The following is a 19,714-nucleotide window of genomic DNA, read 5'->3' as shown; positions in this document are numbered from 1 at the left end:
AATATATCAAAGTTTCTTGAACTCTTCATAATCATATTCTCTTCTACTTCAGCCCATGAGAAAATAGTCTAGAAAATGACATTAAATCTTCTGAAGTTTGAATACTTTGAGCACTATAAGGCACCTTCATACCCTCCCAAGTGGTGAAGAAAGGTAACAGAATGGCTAAATATAGAAATATTAAACATGAATTTGTGTGGCTGATTTGTTTTGGCAAACTCTTGTGGTATTTCATATTTTGCAGGACCTCTTAAAATGCAGTACATGTTTGCAGTGTGGACTGCAAATTTTGCAGTGTGGACTGCTTCAAATTCTCAAATCCTCTTTGAGAATTTGAAAGTTAACTTAAAACATGCTTCATTGTGAAATACTGGTTCAGAGGGTTGTTATAACTGGGAAAAGCCTGGGTTTTTTAAATCTCTATGAAGACTTAGCTGAAGCCATAATTTAACCATGTGGTACTCCAAATCATGTCAATTTTGTCACTAAATTTTTACTGCCTGAGCATGCAGTAAAAGTTATGTTTATCTCGAGTTATGTTTACTCAATCCAAGGCAATGAGACACAGGTTGCTGTAATATGATTCAATATTTCTCAAAATATGAAGAAAACATGAAAATGCTCGGGGTTTTTTTCTTCCCTTCCTGGATTTCATTTGGGGTTTTTTTGGTACAGGAAAAAAAGGCCATCTCCTAACTGGATGCTAGCCCTGGAAAAGTTTAGTTACAGAGTGATGGGTCATCATCTTAGCAATTTCTATGATCCATCATTCATTTAAAAAATAATTGCTGGAAGGAAAACTTACATCAAGCTAGTAACCATGTGAATCCAAGAATCTAAGTTCCTAAAAGCACAAGAAGTAGCCAGCAAGGCAGACATGGCACAAGGTTGATTTTCATTGCTACCAAGGCAGTGGAGAACAAGCAGGTAGGACAAAGTCAAAGTTATTTCATAAAATGCCCAGAAAACAAAAAATAAAGTGAAGAGACCAGGACTGGTATCTCTTCTACTCTCAGTTTCAACACTGCATATGACTAAATATCCAGATCCATTGGGTCTGGACAAGCACAGGACAGATAATCAGTCCAGAATTCAGAGGGAGGCTTTGTGTTGAAAAACCTATGGCTGGATAGTTTCTCTTCCTCTGCTGTATGGTGGCAGCAAGGGTTAGAAATCAATAGAAGACTTCAGTTAATCTAATCAGAGGAATTGCTGCACAGGTTCTCACCTTGAAAAGGATTTGTCACATCTCAGTCAAGGGGAAGGGAATAAAAATCAGTTTACCAGCCACAAAAGGCTGTCACTGGCTTTGTGTGCCAAAGGTGTCTGTGGTTATCACCAGGGTTAAGGGAATGCAGAACGGAATGAACTCAAGAGCCGTCACTCAACACGTAAAGCTGAAAAACCCCCATATTATGGTAGTTATTTGTCTTGTGATAGGAGCTCTGGCTCCTTCTGTATCAGGACAAGGCAGTTTCTCACAAGACTCTGAAGGCAGATAACGGTACATGCCCCTCAAACTCTCTAAAGCTGGATGCATTTACCTACAAGTGATGTGGTCCTGTGCAATCACAGCTGGAACAACTTAAGGGGGTAACAATGCCACATCCTCTGGCAGACAGAAATGACAGCAAGAACCAGTCTTCTTTTCTCTCTAGCTGAGACAGCACTCCTAGCATTAGGAGTGAAGATGATATAATTTATCAATTCTTATTCACTATGTATCAAATAAATATTTAGATTTTGACCACCTAACAGCATTACACAGAAAAGGCAAAATGTACAAAAAACCACTTTCTATAGAATTATTGCAAGGACCCAGTCAACCCTGGTAGTAGACCCAGCAAAACAGATCTGAAGTTTCATATACCTGCTCATTGAGACTGAAGTATCACCCGAGAGCATCACTTAAACAAATATAGAGAAAGGTAACTGTAAAATCTTGTACACAAATTACCACTTTTCCCTTGTCGTTTACAAATTACACTGATTTTATTTTCCTCATATAAAAGGAGACATTTTACTCTGTGCTGATTTAACAAATGTTCTAATATACTCATAACAATAAAGCAGCTAAAAAGCTGTTCTAAAATCTAAAAGAATCTTTATCATCTGCACATATGATATATGCTGTAAACAATCACTCAAAAAAGTATTTTTGTTAAAGTGATTATATTGCACTCAGAATTCTGGGATTCTCACCCTCCCTTCTCATTTTAAATCAGAGATCAGCTTCATTTTTTAATAAAATGGATATTTAATTTTCTACTGAAAACAAGTAAGCATGCATTCAATATAATACAATGTATTGAAAATATCAGAAAAAGTGATATCAAGTGATTATGAAACTGGAGTAAGGAACAATTGTTAACCAGGCCACACAAGAGTAGTGTATTGTAAACATTCTGCTGGCTCTAAGGTGTTGCAGATGCTGTAGAAAGTGCAGTCTAATTCACCACTCAAGAGGTACAGGGAATCTGTTCAAGTGTTCTGTACTTCAGTGAATTTCCATGCAGCAACGGCACATGTAATAGGCTCACAGAAAGAAAGGATAATGGACCACAGTTAATACTGAGTTAATACTGACCTCACAGAAACAGAGCCAATCATTGTAACTTCATTGCAATCTTTAAATGGAACTTTGCCAGGTCATTACATTTCCTAACAGAGCAATGAAATTTTCACTCTCGCTGCAAATGAAGTACAGAACTCGATTCCCTACTTGTACTTACATGGACAGCATCCCAGTGGCAGCCTGGGCACCACCCTCAGCCTGAAACATCCCCAAAAGATACATCTCCATCATGCAGAATGTCACCTCGCTTTTGCAAGAATGACTCCCTCCTCCCAGCACTGGCTGAAGAAACACAGGTCATGGAGAGGGGGAAAAAATACAAATATTCTTACACAGAAAAAGAAAAATAAGTCCTCAGCCAGTGAAGAGGCCACACATCTTTAAAATTAAAATGAACGTTGTTTTCTCCACTCAGATCTACATAAGAAAGATTTCTTCATCAAAGCAATTATCTTCAGGTAACATAGTATCTTTGGAATCCCTGAGATACTACAGCTCCATGTAACCACCTCACAGAAGTGGAGTCACTGACTTAGCACACAGATGAACAAGGTGGAAGCCAATACATAGCACCCTGAGTTGCAAGTGGAACAACAGGAATGAGCAACCCATTCCTAGACAGCCAAGAAATGCAGAAGAATGTGCAGAGGGGCAATTGTAATGTAGATACTGCACACAGGAACAGAAAAAAAACCTGAAGTATTTCTAAAAGGCCTTTCCCTGTTCTCAGAGCAGAGAAGGAAAAGACAGCAATGAGAGGGAGGGAAGAGCTCTCTGAGAAAGGCCCTGGAGAAATGCAGACAGCTCAATGTACAGTAGAACAGTAATACAAAAGCACATTTTTTTTCTTGTGGTCTTGTTCCAAATGTGCCCCAAAGGTTAAGCACTCCAGCAGTGACTATGAACTCTCAGTGATCCTGTACTCTGGATTTAAACCAGGAATATAAATAAATTACTTTTCCCCCTGGAACTATTAAAAAATACAAAGAGGAAAATACAAAGTCACAATCAAATCACAGAATACTCCCCATAGTCAAAAATTAAATACTGGTTTCAGAAACAACAGTCATCTGTTCTGTATCCTTAATAGGGTAAAAAAGAGGTGCTTGTAAAATCTTAAGTTTTAAGTATTTTATTTCCCAGTATATTGCTAAATAATTTTGCAGTTAAACCAAAAAGTAAGAAATATCAGAGATGAGTATGGAATACTTACAACTAGAAAATGGTTGCTGAACCATCTGAATTTCTATAAAAGCATCAATAAAAATGTAAAAACACGGTATCGCAAAATCAATTACAATCTGAAACGCCAGATTGCCTTCGCAATGGCCACAACATGAATATTTGATGGATTTTTGCAACCAAAAACTAATTGTGATTTGGCCCAAACATGGCTTAATACAGCAATCAAACATGTCTGAAAATTGGGACTTGTATTTCTGCCATTTCCTACACTCTGCTATTCAGCATCCAGTAATTTTCATTAGGAAAAAAAAAAATGCTACCTGGTCACAATTTTATTCTCTTATGGCGTTGTGCTGCATCTCAATACATTCTTGGATAAATGAAGAAAAGTGGATAAAAAAGATGAGTAGAAATAGACACCCTATAAAAACTACTTGTAAAGTATTGTAAATCTGCAAAATATCTGTGGCATTACACAGGCTACTGCTGATGCGAAGGAAAAAACTGCTTTTTAACCACTTCATGAATATGAACAATGCACTTGTTCCCAGCCATTCAGAATGATGTGACATTCCAAATGTTCATAAAAATTGGGTAATAAAAGAATTAAGTCAATACCCTTAAGTATAATAAATAATGGTGTTTATTACGGTCGGGGCTGACCACGAGTGTTTGTTCCATATCTGCCTGGGACATTTGCAAAACCAGTTCTGAATCCTTGAGCTGCTCCAATTCCTGGTATTCCAAGTCCTTGACTGAGTACACTGCTGTAGGGTGCAGATCCATGATTAAAGCCCAATCCATAGGGCTTTGTCTGAGTATTTAGAAGGATGACTGGACTCACATTTTTGCCTGGTGTGTTAAAAGAAAATTCTGGTGGTGGGCTGCTGGGCTTAGCTGGAGTGGAGGTAACAGGGCTCAAATTGTCAGCAGCTTTCAAAGACGGCATTGGAATAACGTGATGATCCGAAAGGTTCAGAATGTTGTTTGCAATAGGCACAGATGATAAGGTAGGTCTGATCCAGTCATCTTTGAAAATCTGAACAGTCAAGGTAGAGACCAATGTGTATAATCTGTTAGTGACATGGGCAAGGACCATTTGCTCATTTGCATCTCTCCGAATTCGGACATGGACCGATCCAGCCTAGAAAGTGATAAAAACAAGATGGCTGTTAATTATGACTCCAATAAAGATTCCCCACATGCATTCAAGAAAAGGCAAATCATCCTGTAGAGAATTACACAAAGACCTTTTGCAGTGGAAACTACTGACTAAATTAAGAACCTTATTGCAGGATACATTTTGATCTTTGCTAATGTGTTGGTCTCTTATGAACACAGCAAGATCCTCACTCAGGAAAAGTGAGTCTTAGAACCAACCTATACACTAAAACATGTGTTGGCAGGAAAGGCAACAACTGGGGGAGAAAAATGGCTCAAAAGAACAAAATGCAAATTTAGGCATAAGTGACAGAAAGTAAACTGAAAGCTGTTTTTACATCAGAAATAGAGAACAAATGCCTTTATTGCTGTTTTAAGAAGGGCAGCATACTGGAAGAAAGCAGTGAAGAAATATTCTAAGACTCTTAATTTTCCAGCTGTCACAAAATACTTGCATCAGCTTAGGAATAACCAAGTTCTGTGTGATCACTCTGTATCACAAAAAATATCCCTTCATTTCTTTAAGCTTACAGAATTACTGGTACACAACTGTAATTATTTTGCTCTACCTTCTCCCCTAGAAATGCTGAAAACATATGATTCTACTGTCTATTGTAGAGCTTTGGTGCTTGAAGGGTAACAGTTCTTTCTCTCTTCCTAGACAATTTACACTAACAAACCACTTCAAAAAATGTTTTTTCCATTGTTTGTCATTTTCTTCACTCCAAAATATGAAAGAAATTCTACGGTTGCCAAAATGTATGCATTAAGCCAGAACTGCAGTATACATTAATAACATTAATCAACAACAAAGCTTTAAAAAATGTAAAGGACAGAGGAAGAGAAGTTTTGCAATAAAGCAAACAGACTGAGTATTGACTCCATCAAATTTTTTTACAGTTAGTATTTCAGAAGAAATATCTTTATGTAAATTAAAAAATTTAAGTAGTATCTCACAACAAAGGCTAGGAAGATAATAAAGGCATAACTTACCAAAGTGCCAAAACCTAATGTCCAGAAATGCTCATTTCGAACTTCCAACACACCATCCAAAGTTGAAACCTAATTTTACACAAACATCCACAAATATGAAAAGAAATTAGAAGCTTCAAATCCCTTTAGAAATGTATTTTTATGCATAACTGAATAACAAATAATTTTCACTAGTGAAATAAAAGCTCCATACAGAGAACAAATGACGTCTGTTAATGTCACTAATGCTTATCTATCACACTTTTGCTACCCTTAAACATCCAAATCCATCAAAAAAGTTTTAAGGAACCTATTTCAAGTAATTCTTGCTGCCAAACTGAAGTATGTTCTCAACTTGATATGCTGTAATTCAACAGCTGCCTGTACTCCTTTTCCTCCTTCAACTCACATTTGTCAACCACTTCAAATAGTAGCTAAAATTTAAATAAAAACAGTCTGCACTACTTAGACAGATTTGTTCCAGATACCTAAAAGACACTATTCATCTTGGAAAACAAGATTCCTATTTTCTACATGCAGCTAAAAAAATATTAAAAAATATTTTTAGCAAACTTCTTGGACTAGTCAGAAGAATTCTTCACATTCCTGAATGCTCATTAGCTGTACACACTGTGCTGTGTATTATACTGACTTACCTCTCTAAGAAGTTTATCTAACTGGCCAATCACATGAGGTGGGGTTGTCTTCAAATAGAAGAAGAAAAGAAAACACAGTTAAAATAAAGATTAACTGGCCCTGTTCAAGTAAGAGAGCCTTTAAGTCTGGTCTACCCACACAATGGCATTTTCATCAAATTCTTATGACTTTGTGATGCATATTTGCACAGCCTTTAATATTCCTGTACCACATCACAAATTCCCATGGGAACACTTCCTATCTACAAGCTTAAAACTGATTTCAAGGGTTTTATTTGTTTGTTTTTTTTTTTTTAATAAGGCCATTTAACAAAACCAAAACCACAAAATCTGTTGATTTGCGAGGCTGCCTTACCTGGAGTAGAACTTTCCCACTGTAGACACTCATGGGATACATGGTACCAAATGTCATCAAAGCAATTGCTATAGCAGAGGCTGTGTCCACAGCAAAATAGTTGCTAGGGAGAAAGAGCCATTTTAAAGAAACGCTGGTATTTATGTTTTTGAGAGGCAGAACAACTTACTTATGATTCTTTTTTCATTCTTTTAAATTATATACACTTACAAACTTTTACACATGCTAATCTCATTTCAACTCTCATTCATCTTGGACAGCAGACAGATTCATTCACAGAGTTGCAATGCCATTCATACAAAATGCAGCTCTACATCAGATCATTCCTCTCATGCAAAAAATGTATTTTCCCACAGACTGGATACAAAAAGAGCTACTGTTTTAAAACAACAACTGCACATACTTGATTTCAATGAGCATGTATGTAATGCAAAGAGCCAGAGCTCCAGCAATATCAATCAAGACAAAAGGGTTCATCCGTGGCAGAAAGATGCTACTCAATCCTGGGATGATTCCACAAATACTGCAACAAAACAGAAAAAGCAGCTGTCAGCCAGCTCTTCATCACTACTTTGAAATTCCAAAAGTACACCCATCATTTAGCATTTAACTTCTAACACACCCGGCAGTCATAGCACATGATGAGCACTGAAAAGGCCCCACTAAATCAGCTCAAAGGCTGCTGTCAGCAGAAATTAACCAAGTGGTTTTTTGTGGGAACACAACTCTATGATATAGCTCTATCAGCTGTCTGCAACACAAGTGCCTCATGGGTTCAATACTGGTATTACAGAGATGTACACAGTGAGAGATTTGAGTATCACCTGTCTTCAATCCATCTGCCACCTTGGTGTGGCAAAGTGTCCTAAAGTCAAAGCTAACTAATTCATGGAGTCTGAAAAGAGGAAGAAGACCAGCTAGTTGAATAAGAGGAGACCAAAAAAATGCATGAGGGAATGCTGGGAAAATTACTTATTTATAGCTATTTCCTGTCAACAGGAGTATGAAGAGAGAAATGAGTTTTTGTACTTTCCAGTGAATGTAAGTGCATGTCACGTCCTGGAAAATTTCAAGGCAAAGACAACATGAAATATTTTGTTGCTATGGTTAAAGCCAACTTATGTTTAGACATCATGTGCTGGCCTGCTTCTGTAAGAATTTTAATTAACATAATTATATACAGGTGCAGATATTTTTAAATCAGCACTGCTTCACATAGCACATCTGAAATAGCTGTATACATACTAATTCAATGGGGCTTCACTCATATTGGCTTAACTCTATACAGGTGATCTCAAAACCCAGTAGAAATAATACTACTCTTGATCTGGGACTCCTTCAAGTTATCCATCAGTGTCCTTCCCCTTAAAACTGTGTTTCTACACTGATAAAAGGGAAGCTGTGGAACTATCTGTGATTGGTATCCACCTTTTATCTTTTTTTTTTTTTTTAATAAAACTTGGAAACCTAATTATTAGTCTTCCAAAACTATTTCACAGATTTTGGTTCTGATGATGTAACATCTCACACCCATATAAAATCAATTCTTCTGTTACCAAGTCAGCATTCTCTGCTCTCCTTAACTGTGAAAAAGATCACAAGATGCAGAAACAGATGGGTTTTGAAGCATACTTAACACGTTTCACGACTTGGTTTAACATTTTTCTTTTGATACTGACAGATAGTTGGAAAAAACATGTATGGATTAAAATAAACTTCCCTAACATCTGACAAAACTATTTGCAAACAATGTTATCTTGCATTCAGATATCCAATACAAACAAGACAGTTAACAGACAAGATGAATGAACAACACTGCTTATATCCCTGGAAGACACAGACTTTTCAGTTTCCTGCTGGACAGGTGAGGGATTTTCATAGCTATGGTTCAGTGAGTAACCAGTTTCATATATCATATTTAAACTCAACCATCTGAAACATTTGTTCAGCCCACAAAGTAAATAAACATAAATTATTACAAAATATATCACTTGGTAATGCATGTTGTGAAATGCAGTTCGAGTATGTACAGGACAATGCTAGTTTTCCTATTCTCACCCAAAGAGAATCACATACAATGTACTGAACATACATATTCAAAAGAAAAGATACCCAGAAATATGTATTTCTGTTAGATTGATGTATCTGGGAAATATGGGAGACAATGTTTGCTCCAGAGTTCATACATGAGACCTGCAGTAGGTAAAGCTATTTTAAAAGCTCTAATACAAGTTTATGCCTCAATATCCCTCCAAAACGTTATTATACAAACAAAACCAACACTGCCTTCCAGAAGCTAATGATTTTGAAAACAATATAAAGCTAATGATTTTGAAAACAATATAAAGCTTCACCTTCTACTAAGATCTGCAACATGTTCCTGAAGCCAACTTGTGCTGGCAGCTGCAAAAGAAAGAAGGTAATAAAGTTACAATTTTAATTACCACTTTAAAATTACTACATTTTAAAGTACACACAAGTTTTATTTTAAGGGAAGAATTCAATAAATACAGTGTGAATGAATAAATATATCTCAACAGATACCCTGGCACTTGAAAACAGACCCAAATCTGTGTTTTCCAGGCAGCAAGTACAAAATCCATCTCTTATAATAATCTGAACTGATTAAATACAAATATAATTGCAGCCTATAACCATTATCTTTTATATAATATAGTGTAAAACAGATATTTATAACTATGGACAATTTACAGGACAATTACAACAGAACAATTTACAGTTGCAGGAATGAGTGCAAACCTACTTACTGAAAAAGGTAAAAGAGCTTTTCATTTACCAATGAAAAGGAAAAAAGAACTATTGCATTAACTTATATTTTAATCCATTAATACATCAATAAAATGTGTTGAAAGTTCTGGTATCTGTCACATGACCTTCACTGGTTTCATTGAAAAAATTGAAAATAAAGGATAGGATACTGCAGCATTAAAATAATATCACCTTAATTACCTCAGACTATTCAGAGCCTTATAAGCAAAGTGGAGTTGAAAATCAGATGGCAATTCTACTGCACAAAGTTACATTAACAGAGGTAACAGTAATATACAACCACTAGTTAAGGAGGTTACCAGACAAGTTATACCTTGATAAAAATAGGAACATTAACATTTTTTCTCAATTATTGTTACAGTCTAATTTATCACATACCTTCAGAGACATAAGCAAAAGGCTTATTCTTAATGGAAAGCATTGTAAATAAGTTGAAAAAGAGAGCCACGAAAGTACCAACCAGCAGTCGTCCCCTAGGGAGGGGAAAAAAGGTGTCTTAATTTCTCATCATCACAGAACATCATCAAGCTGTAACTACCAGTAACACTATCAAAATATTTTGTTTGGTGTTCACTGAGGCTGAAAGCCAGCAGGATAAACTAGTGTAACACTTAATAATCAGCACTGTATAATCATTGTAAGGGTTATACCAGATCACTGAACTTGGTACTTTATTGTTATCACACAACGCTCATAATGTTGAGTAACAGCTCTTAACCAACTGCATATTTGCACACACACACACACACACATATATATATATATTTGCCCTCTGAAGATACAAACACATTGTCCCCTCAGCAGCACAGCCAAGCAGCTTAGCTTTCTATGGAATTATGCCATATACCCCCAGCCTTCTTCTAGAACTACTTCATCATACATGCCACATCCCCTTCCTTTGCCCCATAACACTTTCTTTTCCTCTCCCTGTGGTCTTCATAGTCTGAACCCTCTTTGCAAAACATTCAGTTCCCTGTTGACCACAGCATCCTTCCCCTCCACATACCAGGCCTTCCAAGAGGCCACAAGAAAAAAAAGGAACTGAACTATGAAAAGCAGCAATGTGTAGTTAGATCACTATTTGATATAACATGAGCATTAAATTTCAATTGTACCTTGAAAAGAACTGTTTGCAGTATAGCCTGCACATGGTTTGAAACAAATGCCAAGGTACCAAAAGCAATTTGGTACTGAAAGAACTTGCATAAACAATATATGCTAGATATGAATTAGAAACATAAAAGGACAACAACACATGTGACATGCCAAAATAATTTCTTACGTGTGTATCTCAGGCTGCTCCAGAAACCGCTCTGCACTACAAGAATAATTGAAAATCTGAGTTATACTCATACAGTAAAGCCTTGACACCCGAAGCATGTTTTACAGTTCCTTAGCATTAGCTGCCATTCATAAACAAAAACTGATAAAGTACTGCAAAAAATGGATTGCTAAAATAAACACAGCAACTCTTGTAAGCAAAGAAAGCATTTAACACTGAATCAAAGCAGATGTGATTTAGACTTCCCAAATATTTCCAAAATGTGCCAGTTACCATGAATGCTGCCTGTATGATAAAAATATGCTTGTAAATGAACATGCAAAAAAATATTGCTACTGGCACCACCACCCGTGTTGGTGACCACAACAAACTAAGTCTGAAATTCCTGACTTACAGCCTCACACTATGCAAGGTCAAATCAGGTAGGCATTGGATATTGGGATGGAGATATAGATCTTTTTTCACCCATCAGTGAGTTAACAAATGAGCTTCAGCTATAACAGAAAAACCTGCTAAGTTTGTGGAATTTCCTAAAATTGATGCTGGAAAACTTGGAAGTTTTGACAAAGGGTGATTCATTCCAGTGGACTGTCACTTCAATACATTTATCTTATAGTATAAAGTTGCTAAGTTGTTAATAGAGCCCTTTACACAGAAAATAGGGCACTTGAATAAAATAAGGGAAGGTATACTGTTGCAGTTTTAAATTCCAGATGTTAACAAAAGCCTCTTCATCTTTAAAAACAAGAATAATGTTTTAGGCTAACCTCCTGAAATAGAAATGCTCCCAAGCATACATGGTATGGCAAATTAATACTTGAGCAAAATTTGAGGGAGTGAAGAAGTTGATGCTTCAAACATTCAGCTCCTTGATATATTATGAAGCTACTTTGACTTCAAAAAGCAACACAAGTAAAACAAAAAAACTTTTATTTGTTCATGAGCTTATGAAAGTCAAGATGCATACGGAAATGCATTAAATTAATGACACAACCTTTGGAAAAAGTATTCTTAAAACCATTAAATCTTTCCCTAGAAAAGCTTTTTAAAAACATTTATCAATTCCCATCTTTACATCTAAAGCCTACATGTAGTGTAGTAAATGTAAAGCACGCAGTAAGGTTTAGCAGTATTTTTTTAATATCTTTTAAGTTTTTTCTAAAGTATCTCTTTAAATACAGCACTCATAGAATACACGTGCTTTTAGTTGATCTATAGTTGGACTATATCTTCATATGTTATAAAATGAAAGAAAACATACATAACCCTACCTTTCTTTCAGTATAAAAAGAGCACCAAGCTGTGCCAGAACTGTAGATGCAAATACAGCTAGAACTTCAAACCTTTCAAACCTGAAATTTGAGAATTAAGTTTAGAAACACTGAACATTGAACAATGCATCCAATAGAATCTTTTCTGTGCAAGAACCAGCAGGATACACCTACTTTTTCCAATTAATTCAACAGCAGACAGATGGGAAGAAACTGAAAGTCTTATGGAATAGTCATTATTTTCAGTTTCTTTTAACACTCCACTCATCAGAGACACCTTAAAATTCAGCATTTCTTAATTTTTCTTCCTGTCCATCCCCTACTCTTTAATTGTTCTTTACAGTAAGCCTTGGCCCTCCTCACTTTTAGGTTCTTTCACACACAGAGTATTACTGATGGCTGTTCAGGGATCCAGGCAATGACAGTGAGCAATGTATGAAATGCTCTATTATCAAACACTGTATCTTGTTATTAGTACTTACCCAAATGAATAGATTGGGCTGGGTTTCTTCATCATTACCCAGTAGCTTATTAGACATGTTATCAAACTGAAAAAAAGGGGAGAATTACACTGTGATCAATAACAGCAGCCTTTACAAACTGCAAAATCTACAAATACACACTTGAGCCACCAGAACTCAACATACAAATACAGCAACATCTTGTCATGAACTCAACCTCCATCACTGTCCCAGTGATGTTCTAAATGCTCCTCGTGTGCTTTCTGAACTTGCCTAGAAATGTTGTAACCTGAGAAATGCTGCTTACATGAGAAGAAGCTGATAAGCAAGACAGAAGAGTGAAAGAAAAAGCCAAGAAATATCTCCATTAAAGTCTTCCTTTAGAGTTATACCATGAATTAGATTTGGTACTCCAGAGTAAATCTCAGGCCTCACTGAGTACTGCCTTTCTTTTCCACAGTGTAATTTCTCTATGTAATTTGTCCACAGCCAAAACAGATGAACTTTCTTTGGCTGCATTCACCTACACGAGCTCTAATCTAGCTGGCCATTCACTGACAGCCACAGGTCTCTCTTGATATGTTCTGTCCAAATTTTTCTCCCATACTGAACATCTAGAATTCCAATTATTTTGGAATCTCCATGGTAGTAGTCAGAATGTTTCAAGGATGAGTACAGTTTCCTCTGCCTATTTTTCCTCTATTGAACAATTTTTTCTCTACAGAATAATTTTTTCAACTGGAATCCACATAGATTCAGTGCCATCTGTGCTTTCATGCAGTCCTTTTGTAATTAATAACAATGTTAAATCAGACTGGATCAAGAACTCATCCCTACAACTGATGAACAATCACATCCTCACAACTTGATTCTTATACAAAGCCATAAACTCATATTCTCAGTGAGACTATTATACGCAACCAGGCAATGACAGAAAGAAAAGAAGCAGAAAATGATTTTTGCAGCAGAATTACTGAGCATTGTTCTCCCTTACAGCAAATCAAAATTCTTGAAAGAGATTGCTGTGACTTAGGATAATCTTCTAGTCCAGCCCCTAATTAACCAAAGACAGGTTGTTCCACCTTCTTCCAAAACTAAAAGAAAAAAGAATTCCATACAAGTGGGAAGTACAATATCAACACTTTCCCCAATTTCCCCAATGTGAAAAAGGTATTTTGAGCAAGATGACAAAAATTCAGTAGATACAAAATTCTCAAAGACAAAATTCATTAGAGTTAAACTTAATGCCAATGCAGTCACAGATAATTTTTTTTGTGCCTATCCCAACAAGTCATTTTTGTTTCTGCATGTTTGGTGATGTAATTTATGAATGTTTTACTGTAAGTCAGATAAGTTATAGTAGGTAATGGATATATGTATGACTCAGAAATGGATATATGTATGACTCTTTTATAAGATAGTGAGATAGCAAGGAAGGTATTGTAGGCTAATATTTTTAAAATACCTACATTTTATTTCTCAACCACAGCTACCATTCTGTATCTTAGAACTGAATATATTTCATGTCTGTATTATCAATATTAGCAAGTGTTCAGAACTATCATACTAAAAGTTGTTTTAATATAATTTTCTTAGAATACAAGAAAAACACTGTAAATATCTAATGACCTTATGTGCAGAATACTTGGTATCTAGCTTGTGAAATATTTTTGAAATAGAATGACATGCTTCTTGTTTCCTGATGTTAAAACTGAGGGTTGCTTCACAATCAGTGACCATGGCATTAGGAAAATGTTCTGAGAGAACAACCAGACAACAGTTTTGTGCTATATTGTTTTATGTTGTCACACATCTGCACAGAGAAATCCATGACTGAACTGATCAGTTACTAGTCATTCTCAATATAGCTATGGTCATTCTCAATACATCTAATAAACAGACAAATACAATATATTTATTGTGTGCAATTTTATACTCATTTAAGCTATATTTAAAGCAATGACTGTTTCTATACTGAAGAATAAGTTACATGTCTTTGAACCTGTAAGTAAATTTTAAATGTATAGAAATATACAGACAAAATGAACAGTATGACAAAATGGGAAAAAACTCACCTGAAAAGGTCAAAGATTGTCAAATATGTGTAAGCAGTTAAAGCTGTAAAGAAAAGTAAATATTAAAATTTAATACTTAATTTTTCAATGCAAAAAACACTTGTATTCCAAGTCCCTTTTGTGCAGCTCTTTCCAGTCTTCTACCTACATAAACTGCCCCTACTGACAGAGCAAGTCTCTGTTATTCTAAAGACACCAATATATTTAATGTCATAAGCAGGCTCATTATGGCAATCCTAATTCAACTAAAGCACCCAGACACACAGTTACCACATTTGTGACTAAGTTGTGACAAGGAATTTAGGTACTGGAAAGTCAGGAGATCTTCCAGAAACACATCACTTACCAAAGTAAGAGATCTCTTGTGTGTGTTATTGCAGTGATAACTAGGTTGAACTGAATATTTTACTTGTTTTGCATCTCTAACCTATCTTGAAACTGCAAGAAAACCTGCACCAAAAATTAAAAACTAAACCAGCACTCTATTCCCAGTGCAGGTGATGGGAAGCACATTGAAGCCCCTGTCCAAAAGCAGAAGGCACACAGAACTGCACTGGGTCTGGCTGATCTGGAGCTCATTTCCCCAGCAGCCCTCACAGCGCTGTGCTTTGCAGCAGCAGCTACAGAGGTGCTGGAAACACTCCAGTGTTTTGGCTACTGCTGAGCATTCCTTGGAAGCAAAGAAGTCTTAAGCCTTTTCCACACTACAAACATCCTCATTCAACTGCAAGCAAGGGACTCTGCATGTCACTGGTGCTACTTATACATGGAACAGGTCTGAGGACTAGTAACTCAAAAGCCTACTTGTTTTCAGGCTTAAAGATGAAGAAGCTACTGCAGGAAGCAAATGACCAGCAGGACTGAAAAACTGCAAACTTTGAAGGACTTCCACCCCTCCAAACTTGTCTGTGAAAATTGCTGATTTTCTAAGCTGACTGTGGCAAATCAAAAGGAAGCACTTTCTGAACCTGGCTGTGCAAACCCCTAACTCCATTAAGCACTGGATTTGGCTTTTCAGTCAGCTGGAACTCCACAAGCTAAGAAACACACAGTAGTTTGTTGTAGTTTCAGTACGTGAGAGCCACCTACCTATGCTGTTTGTAGAGCTGCACCACATGAGCAGGAAGCCAATACATATTAAATTTATAGCACCAAACAGTAAAATCTTCCAGGACTGTTGATGAGAATAAATATGTATTTATACCTTCAAAAATTTACAAGACAGAAATCTATCTATCTGGTCTTAAAAAACAATATTGCTGTACTTGGTCATGCAAACAGAACTGGCTTCTCCTCCCTCCCAAAAATTCACCACTCATTTCAGAACAGCAAGCCCTTAGTCTTTTAAACTTTACAGATTATTTTAAAACTCATTTATAAATGCCACCATACTTAAAATACCTTTTTGGTCTAAAAAACACCCCACCCATCTATAATATTTGCATTTCATTACAGCACACAGCATCTGTGTGCTGTAATGACTTTTGAATATGAACTCATGCAACTTTATATTACTGGGTTCCTTTATTTGTGCTGAAATTTTGGTCCCAAAAACATCTAAACACACTCAGTTTACAGTTCCACTGAACCCATCAGATATAAATATATAAGTTCTGGAGAAACACTAATTCACAGAGACAACGCACAGAAGCACTACAACTTTAAAATTATTTTTTAAGCACAGCTAGAAAAATTCAAAGAAAAAATTTCATAATATACTTAAGTTAATAGTGTATTTTTATAATAATTATGATTGTTTTAAGCAATACTTACCCTTCTGTCTGCTGCAACCAACCTAAATTCATGTGTTAACTTTCCAACCAATGATCTCTGTGATTTGCGGAACAGGTGTATTGTCCCCTTAAAAAAAACCAACAGTTTAATTAAAAACTTTACTTACAGCATAATTAAATTAGCAAAAAGGAAATCTTCATTTTTGAACTATTTTCACAATTGTATCAAAGACTCAGGTGAACTTTTTGTTAATCAGAACTATCACAAACTTTAAACTCAATATTTTGGTGACCATTTCATATGGTTTATTATATTAGAAAATGACAAATTACTTAGAATCAAGCTTCATTTAGACATAATCCAGAACTCAGTTTTACTGGAAGAGACACTAAAGTATCACTTAAAGAGGGGGTTTTAACTTTTATTTACATGAAACTACTACAAGACAGTTTTAAAACACAAATATTTTTCTTCATCAAAACACACTTCCCACCCAAAGGCAATAGATTTATTAAACAGGGAAATATTGTTTACAGACCTATAAATGAGAACCCACCACAGAAGTAAAAACAATGCTGGTGATGTGGTGAACACAAAGCCAGTAACAAAATGAAACATACCAACAATCCTGGCTGTGACTTAACCTAAAGCTACATGGCTCTTCTGCCAGCGAGACAGGGAGCAGACCACCAGAGAAACTCATCTGCCATGACACTTGTCTCCCTTTCCTCGGAGGGTCCAAGCTTCTGGTTATCATCTGCTCTGCTCTGACCACACAGAAGTAAGCTTTCCACGTGAAAAACCCTTCTGATTTGCAATAGAAATTTGTGGCCTTGTAATGACAGACCACTGTCATCTGCACCAATTTGGGGCCAGATTAAATAAGGCTTGATTTTAAGCTATCACACCTTAGCTGCCAGCAGAAGGCAAAAGAATATAGTAATGGGCTCTTCACCGAAATAAATTCAATTAACTTTCAGACTTTGTCAACAAAGCTGCATTTCATATTATCTGAGAAATACACGTGTGCCATGAATTAAACTTTAAGCACTACTACATATCCCAAGTTTAGCTCATCTGGGCTAAAACATGGGCACTTACTCTTTTCTTTATTAGCAAATCATTACATGATAATTTTAATTCTTAACAGATACATGAAGGATGCCAGAACACCTCAGAAAGCTTTTCTAACAGGCAGTGGACAGCCTGCTTATGAAAGCTGCTGTGTTACAGAATCACAAAGAATCACAGAATATCCTGAGTGGGAAGGGACCCACAAAGATCACAGAAGTCCAACTCCCAAGAGTCACACCACGTACCCGAGAGCATTGTTCAAACATTTCTTGAGCTCTGTCAGGCTGTGCTGTGACCACTTCCCAGGGGAGCTGTTCCAGTGCCCAACCACCCTCTGGGTGAGGAAACTTTTCCTGATACCCAACCTAAACTTCCCTGACACAACTCCAAGTCATTCTCTCATGTCACTGGTGACCACAGAGCAGAGATCAGTGCCTGTCCCTCCTGTTACTCCCGTGAGGAAGCTGTAACTGCAGTGAGGGCTCCCCTCAGTCTCCTGAGGCCGAACAGCCCAAGTCACCTCAGCCACTCCTCACACGGCTTCCCCTCCCGACCTTTCACATGCCCGTAGCCCTCCTTGTCACCTTCACATCCATTGCTTTCCCACACTGCTGGCACTGTGTGCGCTGCCCAGCCACACTGCGCCACACACCCCTGTCCACAAAGGACGCCGTGCCTCAGGGCTGTGCACTCTGTGCCTCAGGGGACCTGTGCAAACTCAGGCGGGCCCCAGCCCACTCGGGACAAGCTCCAGCTCAGCAGATGTAGTACCTCGGCATGAAGGCATCCCTGGATCCCACAGCTCTGCCCAGAGCTTACACACAGAGCTTCTGCCCCACACCTCAGCCAGCCCCTGAGGTGCCAGAAGAGCTCCACAAGGCGTGTTCCTGCAGCCAGCGGCGCTGTCTGCCCCAACAGGTGACAGCACCTGTCATGGATACCCATGTCACTCCAGTCACTCCAGCGGGGCTCAGCACGACAAGGGAACATTTCGCCACCCAGATGAACGCGCACACGCGGCGGTCGTGCCCAAAAGATCGGGTTTTCGTCTTAGGGAAGCGAGCCATAGAGTGACAGCCCCGACACCTGGAGCAAGCGCACTATAACCTGTTTGTCCTGCGGCGAGTCCCAGCTCCCTGACCGACGTGCCCTGAAGGAGAACTCCGAGGCTCACACCGCAGCCCGGTGTTCCAGAGGCAGCTCTGGCACAGGAGCCCCCACGGCCCCGGCTCCCGGCCGGGCCCTGCCCGCGGTGCCGGCGCCCGAGGGGCGGGCGGAGAGCCCCGGGGAGCAAACACCGCACGGGCAGCGACACCCGCGCTGCCCCCGGGCCCGCTCCGGGCCGCGCCTGCCCGGGCGCCCCGCGGCGCCACCGCCCCGGCGAGGGAGCGGGCGCTTCCAGCAGCCTCCGCACGCCGTGTTCCACACACGACTTTGCTTCCCCTTCCCTCCTTGCCCCCAGCAGGGGCCACTCACCATATTACTCCCCGCAGCGGAAGAGACGGCGCCATGCGAGGCCGGAAGGGGCGGGAGAGGTTCCCGTCGCCGCGGCAACCAGCGGGCCCGGCGGGACACGTGGCGGAAGCGGCGCCCGCCGGGAGCCGGCTGCGGCTCCGTCCCGATCCCAATCCCGATCCCGCGGGATGTGGGGCCCGGGCCGCCCCTGCCTCGCTCCTCCCCGGCGGGCTGAGGTGGAGGTCCGCCTCGGGACATGAACGTCTTGTCGGCCGCCTCCCTGCACTTGTGCCGTTGATCTGCCCGCTGCCTGCGAGAGCCCAAGGAAAGGGCTCCCACCGGTGGTGCCATCACAGACCTATGATCATCACAATCCAGCCTGTGATCAAACAGCACCATGTCAACTAGACCATAGCATTAGGTGCCACGTCCAATCTTTCCTTTAAACACCTCCAGGGATGGTGACGCCACCATTTCCCGGGCAGCCATTCCAATATCTAACCACCCTTTCTGTGAAGAAATTCTTCCTAGTTATTCAACCTAAACCTCCCGTGGCACAGCGTATGGGTGTCGTAGTCCTAGGTCTGTCATAGTCTGTCACGATACTCCACGACAGCAATTCCACGAGGATGGGTTTGCGTCCCCACCGCCAGCCGCGGTACCGGCGT

At 38.8% G+C, this 19,714-nt stretch overlaps 1 protein-coding gene across 2 annotated transcripts; it reads right to left on the bottom strand.

The window, feature by feature from the left end:
- Positions 1 to 2,124: 2,124 nt before the first annotated feature.
- On the bottom strand, positions 2,125 to 19,094 carry SLC30A6 (solute carrier family 30 member 6). 2 transcript variants are annotated; one of them, XM_058801830.1, is made up of 14 exons: positions 19,068 to 19,094; positions 16,557 to 16,643; positions 15,873 to 15,957; positions 14,784 to 14,826; positions 12,730 to 12,795; positions 12,248 to 12,328; positions 10,977 to 11,012; positions 10,073 to 10,167; positions 9,259 to 9,307; positions 7,308 to 7,427; positions 6,905 to 7,007; positions 6,550 to 6,597; positions 5,915 to 5,983; positions 2,125 to 4,904 (listed from the first exon to the last, which is right to left on the bottom strand). In XM_058801830.1, exons 1-14 carry the CDS (start codon positions 19,068 to 19,070, stop codon positions 4,407 to 4,409), a joined length of 1,383 nt encoding a protein of 460 aa, XP_058657813.1. In that variant the 5' UTR covers positions 19,071 to 19,094; the 3' UTR covers positions 2,125 to 4,406. The 2 variants fall into 2 exon arrangements, with proteins under 2 accessions (XP_058657813.1, XP_058657814.1); XM_058801831.1 differs by lacking the exon at positions 19,068 to 19,094 and adding an exon at positions 18,699 to 18,912.
- Positions 19,095 to 19,714: the final 620 nt, after the last annotated feature.

This window comes from Ammospiza caudacuta, chromosome 3 (genome assembly GCF_027887145.1).
Source record: "Ammospiza caudacuta isolate bAmmCau1 chromosome 3, bAmmCau1.pri, whole genome shotgun sequence".
Classification (NCBI taxonomy): Eukaryota; Metazoa; Chordata; class Aves; order Passeriformes; family Passerellidae; genus Ammospiza; species Ammospiza caudacuta.
This window is presented reverse-complemented; position numbering and strand designations above follow the sequence as displayed.

Coding starts and splice junctions, on each gene's coding strand:
- SLC30A6 (XM_058801830.1), bottom strand. Junction 14,827..15,872: donor CAGCTCTACAAACAGCATAG/GTAGGTGGCTCT, acceptor TTTTCTTTACAG/CTTTAACTGCTTACACATAT. Junction 12,796..14,783: donor ACAATCTTTGACCTTTTCAG/GTGAGTTTTTTC, acceptor CCTTTTTTTCAG/TTTGATAACATGTCTAATAA.